The 10,940-nt window shown below is 39.7% G+C and overlaps 1 protein-coding gene across 3 annotated transcripts; it reads right to left on the bottom strand.

The window, feature by feature from the left end:
* Positions 1 to 1,926: 1,926 nt before the first annotated feature.
* CCNG1 (cyclin G1) lies at positions 1,927 to 7,463 on the bottom strand (the record flags this gene model as incomplete). 3 transcript variants are annotated; one of them, XM_080699127.1, is made up of 5 exons in its annotated part: positions 1,927 to 2,118; positions 2,357 to 2,455; positions 2,778 to 2,856; positions 3,679 to 3,932; positions 7,203 to 7,463. In XM_080699127.1, the coding sequence occupies 5 exons, from the start codon at positions 7,461 to 7,463 to the stop codon at positions 1,927 to 1,929; spliced, it is 885 nt and encodes a 294-aa protein (XP_080555253.1). The 3 variants fall into 3 exon arrangements, with proteins under 3 accessions (XP_080555253.1, XP_080555254.1, XP_080555255.1); XM_080699128.1 differs by having other exon boundaries at positions 2,778 to 2,853; XM_080699129.1 differs by having other exon boundaries at positions 7,377 to 7,463.
* Positions 7,464 to 10,940: the final 3,477 nt, after the last annotated feature.

Below are 10,940 nucleotides of genomic sequence, written 5' to 3'. Positions count from 1 at the left end.
AACCAAAACCCTCAGGAGTGCTTAATCTAGCCTGAACGTACTTTAATGGGGTAAAGCAAATATTCAGAATAATCGTTTTGAGTTACTAATACAAAAGAAAAATTTTCTGTGGGATTAGATTGAGGCGGTAGGTTTCAGTATAAAAATTTTTATAATGGATACAAATATCGCTTGTTTTCTAGAAGAAATATTAAAGATAATATTGCCAAACTCACTAGGTCTGTGCTTTTTGCTTTATATGAAATACTTTCAAATTTTAATGTAATTCTCATATAGAACTAAAGTCCTCATCTCAGAAGATCTATTTCTTGTGTTATTAGTGCCAAGAAACCATTTGCGTTGCCTAGAGTATTAACCCTCATGCATTTGTGAAAAGCTGGTTTTGATGTAAACCTCAGAATTTAAATTTTTAATATTTAAATTAGGTAGGTTACCATTAACACCAACTAAATACAATCTGTTGATCTGATAGAGAAAGTTGAGAAGTGAAGATTCAGTTTACCTTCCCAAGCTTATTGATGGTTCACATTTATGCCTTTAGCTCCGATTTGAATGTTTCACAGATGAATTAAAATCTAAACACAATACTACTATAGCATAATATTTGGCAGTTTTCTCAAGCCTGAGAACATCCTGCTAATTTAGTTAGGATGTTTTGAGGCTTCTTAGCTTAAATCCACTATAATATTATAAAATCCATAGCTCAGGGCTGTATAGAAAGGCATCAGAGAAGAGGGTTTCTTTACTGAAACAAATATAAGCAACAACAAAAAAAACCAACTTATAAGTCTGCTTAAATATTAGCTGTTAAAAGTGAACTTTTCATACCTCAAATTCATAATCATATGTAGGTATGTTAAACATTAATATTTACTTTTATTTTTTTGGTGTTACTGGGGATGGAACCCAGGGGCCTTCTACCTCCAGGCTATACTCCCAGACTTATATTTTATTTGGAAACAGGGTCTCTTAAGCCAGCAGAGGCTGGCTTTGAACCTGCATGATCCTCCTGTCTCAGCCTCCCAAGCGCAGGGATTACAAGCATGCGCCACCACGCCTGGCTCTAACATTTATTTTTAAGAGGAATCTTTCCTATGAGTTAAATTTAGATGGCAAGAAGGTATAGCATATTTGCAGTGACCAAGTTTACATTTTTATACTACAGTGTTGACATCCCCTGGTAATTTTTAGAAACTGGGTCTGGAGATCATCCACACACCCCCCCCCCGCCCCTTGGGTCTGGGAATGGAACCCAGGGGCATTCGACTTCTGAGCTGCATCCCCTGCCCTATATTTTATTCTTTATTTTGAAACAGGGTCTCACAAAATTGCGGAGGGCCTCACTAAATAGCTGAGGCTACCATGATCCTTCAGTCTCAGCCTCCTGAATGCTGGGATTAAATGCATGCACCACCACACCTGGCTGATCATCCACCTTTTGTTACTTTTTAAAGCACAATACCTGGTGATTTTTCTTATAAGCTAACAATCTGAAATGTGTTCATACATGAGTCAATCTTTTGGTCCTCTTGTCCTACTCATAGTCCCATATAACTTTAAATGAGCTAGAGCTTATGGTCCTACATACAGCAAGATGATGTGCAATGATAAAAAAAAAAGAAGAAAATATTGTGTCATGCTACATTTCAAATTCAGGCTATTGGGGAGGATGCAATTTTCTGAGCTGACAATCTAATGAATAGGTAGCAAATGTATAGAGGTTTAATAATCCCTTTCTTTTAGGGTGCTGTGCCTTTTACATAGTAAATGCCTTCCCACATTCGCTGATTACACCAGTAACCTTTTTACCTTTGCTACTACAAACCCATTTTATTTTGAAGATAATACTGTAATTATTCAATTATAAAAAAAATTATAGAATTGGAAACTTTTCCTTGTACGAAGAATAACAACCAAATTTATGAATTAAGGAACTGTTTCGGGAATTGTCGGAAGGTGAGTGATTCTGTAGTAACTATGCTTCAGTTGCCGTGCTGTGCGCCCAGAAACAATCCATTTCAACTTCTGCACATTCGGTTTGGAACACTTGTTTGATGAATATTCAGTTAAACATTTGGACACGAGCTCCTGCCAGAAGGTCAAATCTCTGCTGTGTATCTGTACATAAATTTTTTAAAGTTGTTAATTAAAATAAAATCCTGCTACACTTAGCTACATTAATATAGCAATCGAATGTCTTTCTTCATCAAAAAAACAAAGAAGGAAGGAAGGAAAGAAAGATGGAGACTAGAAGTTTCAAATAAATGCATGACATCTCATTTTACTTCAGGAAGTAGTACAAGTGGTCGAGTTTCTTTGCCTTACTAGTAGGATTTAGGCTAGGACCTTGACATACCTTGGAATGCTTCTGAAGACTTTCTACAGCTTCTGTTATTTCTACACACTTTTGAGACTGGATCTCTAAAGCAATGATAGACAATGCCAACACAGAAGGCTGAAAGAAATAAACATAAAGTAAATGTCACATATAAAAATAATTCTACAGAGCCGGGCGTGGTGGCGTGCGCTTGTAATCCCCATGCTTGGGAGGCTGAGACAGAAGGATCGCACAGGTTCGAAGCCAGCCTCAGCTACTTAGTGAGGTTCTCAGCAACTTCGTGAGACCCTGTTTCCAAATAAAATATAAAAAAGGTCTGGGAGTATAGCCCAGAGGTAGAAAGCCTCTGGGTTTCACCCCCAGTACCACCAAAAAAAAAAAAAAAAAAAAAAAAAAAAAAATTCTACAGAAATACATGCAGTCCTTATAAAATATTTACCTTTGCTTTAGAAAATATGATCCTGCAGTGACATGCCTTAAGTTGAGCTTCTAGTCTTTCAAAATTAAGGCCATTTCTCCTTTAAAAAGAAAATTTTATGTAGATAACAGTACATTTAATTGAGAGAGAAATTTAATAAATAGCGAAATTGGTTTTTTAAATGACACTGAAAAGGAAAATTACAGGAAATAAAGGAATTTTTCTTCCGTTAGCGATAATAACTTCATAAGGATACCAAATATAAGTTTTAAATAATTTGGGCAAAAAAAAGTGAACAGTATTTTACTCCACAAATATAAAATTTCTTTTAGTTTTAATAAATCTTTCTGTATCTCACTCTTTTCCCCACAAATTTGTGTTATGCCTAATAGCTAGTATAAAATTTGAAATGCCAACTGGGTGTGGTGGCACATGCTTAGAATCCCAGTACTTGGGAGGCTGAGACAGGATCGCACAGGTTTGAAGCCAGCCTCAGCTACTTAGTGAGGCTCTCAGCAACAAAGTGAGACCCTGTTTCCAAATAAAGTATAAAATAGGTCTGGAAGTATAGCCTGGAGGTAGAGAGCCCCTGGGTTTCAACCCTAGTACCACACACACACACACACACACACACACACACACACACACACACAAAAATATATATATATATATATATATATATATATATATATATATATATATATATATTGAAATGTCATTTAAGCCTAAGAATGCACTTTCACAAAACTGTGGACAACAAAGTCTCTTAAATTCTGCTGGGCAATAAAAAAAAAAAAGGAGCCACAGTATTCATTTTACTTATTTTGGCTAGAATTCTATGAGGATACCGATTTTATATACCATACAGACAGTATTATTTGATTTCCAAACCTTTTTTTTGTTGAAAACAAAGATTACATACCTTTCAAATGGCAAATTATCTTGAATGAGTGAAAAATAGAATTGCAGAAATTGAAAGGCAGTCGTAGCTCTCACTTTCCAACACACCTTCTCCAATACAATCTTCTCCATCCTCATCAAGTCTGAAACTGTGAACCTATATTGACTAATTCTGATCAAGTCAGTTGCCAGTGGGACATTCCTTTCCTCTTCTGTTGATTTTACAGCCAAATAGAAACAGCTCAAGCCAACACACCCAAGGTGCTTGGGCTGTACCTAAAAAGGAAAAAGACCATGTCTCGACTTTCTGACTTATTTCCTCCCTCTCCCTCTCCCTCTCCTTCTCCCTCTCCCCCTCTCTCTCTTTCTCTCTCTCTCTCTTTTTGTGGTGCTGGGGGTGGGACCCAGAGGCTTTCTCCCTCCAGGCTATACTCCCAGACCTATTTATACTTTATTTGGAAACAGGGTCTCACTAATTTACTGAGAATCTCACTCAGTAGCTGAGGCTGGCTTTGAACCTGTGCGATCCTCCTGTCTCAGCCTCCCAAGCACTGGGATTACAAGAGTGCCCCTCCCCCACGTCTAGCCTTTGACCTTACTTCAATCAACAAAACATAAAGGGTAATCCAGAACTCAGAGCTACCATTAAGAAAATGTGTTTGAAGTTAGGTGTGGTGGCACAGGCTTGTAATCCCAGCATTTGGGAGGCCGAGACAGGAGGATGCAGTTAGTGGCCAGCCTCAGCTACTTAGTGAGGCCCTTTGCAACTCAGTGAGACCCTGTTTCAAAATGAAGAATAAAAAATAGGCCTGGGGGTGTAGCTCAGAGGTAGAATGCCCCTGGGTTCCATCCCCAGTACCACACACACACACAAAAAGAAAATATCTTTGTCATTTCTCATCTATGGTGGATGTAACGACATTACCCCATAATATCTAAATGCAGCCTGTCACCCCTGAGTGCCTTACTTGGAACCATTTATGAACAACTGGACCAAGTTTCAGTATAATGTTTGGCTTCAGCAGTAAAAACATTATTACTATTTTTGTTTATCATTGTAGAACTATAAGCCAATACTTGTTCTAATATGATCAAATAAGCAAACTGTTCAGTAATTTCCCATAAGGACTAAACCATGTTATGGCTTAGACACAGATTTTCTTTTCCAGAATACTGCATTTATCCAGGCTGCTTTCTTTGCAGTAACACATATAAAACCATTTTTAAGTACTACTAACACATACTGTTTATGGTGCCTGTAAAGTTCTAGGCACAACAAACTCTTTTCATTTACTTATCATTTTCTAAATGTCTACAGTGTGAGGCAGTCACAGTTAAGCTTCAGTTCAAATGAAACTTTAAGAAGCTTTTTATCAATATCAGTGCTTCTTCTCTTGTAGCTTTTATCAATACGTTACCATGTTATTATTATGACTTATACCACATGATAGTTTTCTGTGTAAACATTTCGAGATAATTATACTAGAAGGACAACTGTATTACTCATTTGTGTAGCGCTTACAGATTGGTAGTATGTACAGATGGTATCTAAAGAATTGTTTAATCAGTTGGTTGAACAAGTATTTTAAACCATTCAACAAATACAAAATTCCTTCTATTTATGATGCGTTCATTGTATTAGCCTCTGAAGACTAAAACGTAAGGTGCATTCTAATTTTGACATCTCTAATTTTGACATCACCTTTCAGTGGTTTTGGGAGTAGGAAGGCAGAAATATTTTTAACTTTTAAGTTTTGAAAGATACACTTATGTCTTACTTATCGAGTATAAGGAAATAACTACATAAATGTTCCTTTAAATGTTCCTTTCAGCACATAGAGAAACTGAAATGGTTAAAATAATTAGAACTTTTTATATGGTAGTTGTTAAGAAATAATATACTGCTGGGTGTGTGGCGCACGCTTGTAATCCCCACTCTTGAGAGGCTGAGACAGGAGGATCGCGCAGGTTTGAAGTCAGCCTCAGCTGGCCTTAGAGACCCTGTTTCCAAATAAAATATAAAAATAGGTCTGGGAGTGTAGCCCAGAGGTAGAAGGCCCCTGGGTTCCATCCCCAGTACCACCCCCCACAAAAAATATATATATTTTCACACCCTATTTTTTTGTTGTTAGTACTGAGGAATAACAGGGGTATTCTACCTCTGAGAGACACCCCTGGCCTTTTTATTTTGCAGTCCTCCTGTCTTAGCCTCCTAAGGACTGTGATTTCAGGCATGCACTACTGCTTCTAGCTTCCTAATTCTTAACCATAATCTAGCTTTCTGCTTCTAACAAACTTTTTAAAATCTAAAAACAACTGTAAATAAATGGAAATAACAAACTGTCAAAACAGTTTTTTAAAATAGCCAATTTTGCCCGGCAGGGTGGCGCACACTTGTAATCCCAGCATTTGGGAGGCTGAGACAGTAGGATCATGGCTCATGGACAGCCTCAGCTACTTAGGCCCTTTTGCAACTTAGTGAGACTCTGTTTCAAAATAAAGAATAAAAAATAGGGCTGGGGTGTAGCTCAGAGGTAGAATGCTCCTGGGTTCCATCCCTAGTACCATAAAATAAATAAATAAAAAATAGCCATATATATATGGCTATTATATATAATATATATTTGTGGTACTGGGGGGGGGGTGGAATCCAGGGGCTTCTCTACCTCCAGGCTATACTCCCAGACCCCCTCCCCTTTTTTCTTTTGGTAGTACTGGGGATGGAACCCAGGGGCCTTCTACCTCCCAGCTATACTCTCAGACCTATTTTATATTTTTTTATTTGGAAACAGGGTCTCTTAAGCCAGCTGAGGCTGGCTTCAAACCTGTGCAATCCTCCTGTCTCAGCCTCCCAAGCACAGGGATTACAAGTGTGTGCCACCACGCCCAGCTCCCCCCTCCCCCTTTTAAAAATATATTTTATTTGGAAACAGGGTCTCACTAAGTTGTTGAGAGACTCACTAAGTAGTTGAGGCTGGCTTCAAACCTGTGTGATCCTCCTTTCTCAGCCTCCAAAGCACTGCAATTACAAGTGTGTGCCAACATGCCTGACCTAAAATAACCAAAATTTTAGCTAGAATTTGGTAACTATTTTCCATCTCAGAATATAACTAATAAATGATGCATTACTATTGACTATGATAAGTAAGCATATTAATTCTATAGTTCACAAAATTATTAGTGTTTTAGTTACTGCTGAAAATACAAAGAGTCATATTTATAAATACCAGGCAAAAGGTAGTAATTACATCTCTATAACACATTAAGCAAAATTAAGAAATACTCTGAGTAATTGGTGCACCTTAAACATACCTTCATTTTAGCTGGTCATGGTGGTGCATGCTTGTAATCCCAGCATTCAAGAGGCTGAGACAGGAGGATCAGGATCGTGGTTTGTGGTCAGCCTCCTTTACTTAGGCCCTTTGCAACTTAGTGAGACCCTGTTTCAAAATAAACAATACAATGTAGGGCAGGTGGGTGCAGCTCGGAGGTCAAATGCCCCTGGGTTCCATCCCCAGAGCCCACCCCCCCAAATAAAAGACATACCTTCATTTTAGACAGGAACCTGTCCAGTAAATTCACAGCTAGAGAAAATGTCTCCGTGTCGAAGCCAAAGAATTGAGTCAGACTAAGAAGATCTTTTACTTCAAAGTCCCTTAGTCTCGCAGTCATTCTGAGGCCATTGTCATGTGCAGACTCAATTAGTCTCAAGCCACAGACCTTTGGCTGACATCTAGACTCCTGTTCCAACAGAGTGTTCAGCTGGTGTAGCAGTTTCTGAGAGTCAGTTGTCAGTACCTCTATCATCTATATATAGAACAAATCCCAGAAAGGAGTGTAAGAGTAGCTCTTCCTGCTTTCCTTGGCCATCTTTGTCTTGTGCTAAGAAGTGCTTTATAAGACATTATCTCCCTTTCCTCGATGGGGCTGGTTAACAAACAAATCATTGCAAAGCGCCATCTGTTATTTATTCCCCCTTGCAGGAGTTGGTCACATCTTAAATTATGAGTTCCTAAAGAACAGGGACTATGCTTTTTTAAAAGTGTGAATTTTCAAACATACTTGTGCAGGTTTTTCATTGTGTATGGATAACCACGAATGGACGTTTAAAGAAAGGATACCAAAACTTTGAGATTGGATGTTTTCTGCCACAGGTTAATTTTTCTTAGTTCCTTATTTGTAAAGTGAAAAAAGATTATTACCTATCTCCTTGACGTGTGTGGGTTAAATGAAACCACGTAAAGAGCTTAATCCATGCTTACTAATCACTGGACAATAATAATGAGCTTATTTCTACATCTGTAAAATGACAGTACCATATCTTTGAATGGCCATGAAGCTTACAAAGGATGATTAACTTAAAGAGGTTTCCACAGTACTTAGAGCACACAGTGCTCCATAGTTAACGTTAATTAGTGTTAGGAAACTTAATAGGAGATGGGAAAGCGCGGGCCCGCTGGCTAAGCTAGTCTGCTAGATGAGGCTGGCAATTTCATTAATCTAAGTGTGCTTAACGCATCCAAGTCCCCGGAACAAGCTAAGTGCTGGATACGCGAAAGGTGCCTTCTGGCATCAGTTGAAAGACAGGAAGGCTGGGGATCTTAGGATTGGCCAGGTAAGGAACCACTAACTTCTGGGGTCCAACTCTTGCGCTCCTGGGGTGGTGGCGGCGACTAAGACACCTCTGGAAGACGGGTTGGGCTCCGCCCCTCCGGGGGTCAGACTTGCCTGGGCTTGTGCACACGCTAGCGGGCAAAGCGCGCCAGAGAAACTTACCCCCCCACACTCCGCGCTCCCGCCCCCCGCTCACCCCCGAAATCCCAACAGGCTCACCTTGACAGCGATGTGGCTCCGCCGCGGTAACCACCCTCCCCGGGCCTACTCTCACCTCGCCCCACGCTAAATGCTCCGAGAAGCCAAGGAGGCGAGGGCTCACGGGCGGGAGGGGAGAGGCCCGGGGAGGAGAGCTGTCCTGGGTGGAGGTCTCGGCAGTGCCTACGAGGCGACACCGTCCACCCCAGCGCCAGCTCTGAACCCGAGGGTCTGCGCCTGACCTCCGGAGTAATATAGTGGAGGGCGGGGCTTCCCCGTGGGGAAGCATTTTCGCTGCTGATTGGTGTAGTTCCTTTGATGGATAGCCTCCGCGGTCCAAAGAGGGTTGGTCCACAGCCAGGACGCTCGGCCAATCGGCGCGCACTTCCCATTATAAGGAGTCAAAGTCACTGCCCCTTTAGACCACGCCCCTAGCTCTTAGCCTCTCTCATTGGGGGATTTCTCAAAGTAGCTTTAGGCCAGAGGGGGCGGAGCTAAACACAACATGCCAGCGCTTGCCCTGGGCCAGGTCAATCTGCCGCCAGCCAAAAATTGCCTGGGTATCATTCCAGAATGTACTGGGAGTTTTTGTTCTGTTCAGTTTTGTAGTTGTACAGTAGCAGTTCTGCCTCCTCTTTCTAAAAATACAATAAGTTAAAAAAAAGTCAAGCTTTGATTTTTTTAAATTACAAATGAAAAGGTGGTAGATTTTCTATGGTGTGGTTATTAAATTTCCAGAGGGTTCTCTACGTGAACTTTGGAAATCAACTGATCTTTGCCTTATTTAAATTTTTTTGTGTAATTTATTAAATACTGTTTGTAATGAAGTTGGGCTATGTAATTTCTGGGTCCTCTGCCAATTTTTCGAATTTGCTTTTTCAACAAATTTAAATAGAAAGTTGGCGTATTTTTTCAATGTATTAAAATGAAAAGTGTGTGCCATGTTGTTAAGAAAAGTACGTGAGAATCATAACTGTAGTGAGTGTGAGTTTCAGTCTCCAGACTGAGGTGTAGGCAATATTACTCTTTATTTACTGCAGTGAACTCAATGGCTCTATACCGCTCTCCTGCCAGGTTAGTAGGAAAATAGCCCGAACTTTTTCTGGACTCCTTCCCTCCCTCCCGGAATATCACAGTGAGATGTGTCTTCAAGTTAAAAGAGTCGGAGAAAGGGTGCCTAATGATTCAGTTCTCAGCTCTTACCGACTAGCTGGATGTGTCTGTTCCTGACAACAGAACTCTAAAACTTTTTTCTTTTTCTTTCTTTGTTTCTTTTTCTTTTTTTCTTCTTCTTTTTTTTTTTTTTTTTTTGGTATTGAAGATGGATCAGGGCCATTCTATCTCTGATATGCAACTCGGGTCCTATTTTTTGGTCTTTTTAGTTTTTGAAACAGGGTCTCTCTGAGTTGCAAAGGGCCTCGCTAAGTAGCTGAGGCTGTCTGCGAACCTCGATCCTCTGGTCCCCTCCTCCTGAACACCGGGATTACAAGCCTGTGCCACCACGCCCGGCCTACTCTAAACTTTTAAAAAAATGAAAATCTGAAAAATTTTGCTGGTACTTCTGCTGTTTGCCTGGATATGTACTTCCCCGAGACAGTACTATACCTGAAAATAATACCTCTGTGGAGAATCAGAGCCTTGGTCAGGGGCTCAATTAGGGAAGGGTTTTTAGTCCCCTTGAAAATACACTTAACTAACAAAAATAAAATGGTAATGTAAAGCACTTAGTGATTTTAATTAAAAGTATTTACTGAACCGGGCGTGGTAGCCCACGCTTGTAATCCCAGCATTCGGGAGGCTGAGACCAGAGGATGGTGGTTCGCGGACAGCCTCAGCTACTTAGTGAGGCCCTTTGCAACTCAGTGAGACCCGGTTTCAAAATAAAGAATAAAAAATAGGGCAGGGGGTGTAGCTCAGAGGTCAAATGCCCCTGGGTTCCATCCCCAGACCCGCAAAATAAAATAAAAATAAATAAATAAAGTACTTACTGAAATATTATTGAGTTTACAAATGCACATGTTTTTCATTTGGCCTTTTAATTTCTAAAATTAGGACATATATGCATATTTTTAAAAAAAACAGCTTAGGAGCCAATGGCAATGAGAATCACGCACAAGTTTATTAATATTTATTGAACTTACATATTCCAGTGGAGAACAAACTAGAGGAGGTTTTTGTCCTTATAGAACATGTAATCTTATGGGTAATAGAAACACGTAGACTTTGGAATAAAATAAACTTATTTTCATATCCATGTATGTCTCTTAACTAGCTATGTGGGTTTCAGCAGATTATATAGCAACACTGAGTTTCCATTTCCTTTTCTCAGTAATTGAAAGTCAACATGTCCTACAGGGTAATAGAGTTAAGTAGTGTTAAATGAGGCACTATTGCCAGAACACAGTGAATTACTTGTTAAGTGGTAGCCTTTATTATTAACTTACTTTTTTTTTTTTTTTTTGGTGGTACTGG

This window comes from Muscardinus avellanarius (assembly GCF_963383645.1).
Source record: "Muscardinus avellanarius genome assembly, chromosome: 7".
NCBI classification, from domain to species: Eukaryota; Metazoa; Chordata; class Mammalia; order Rodentia; family Gliridae; genus Muscardinus; species Muscardinus avellanarius.
The sequence above is the reverse complement of the archived record's forward strand: the minus strand, read 5'-3'. Positions and strand labels throughout refer to the sequence as shown.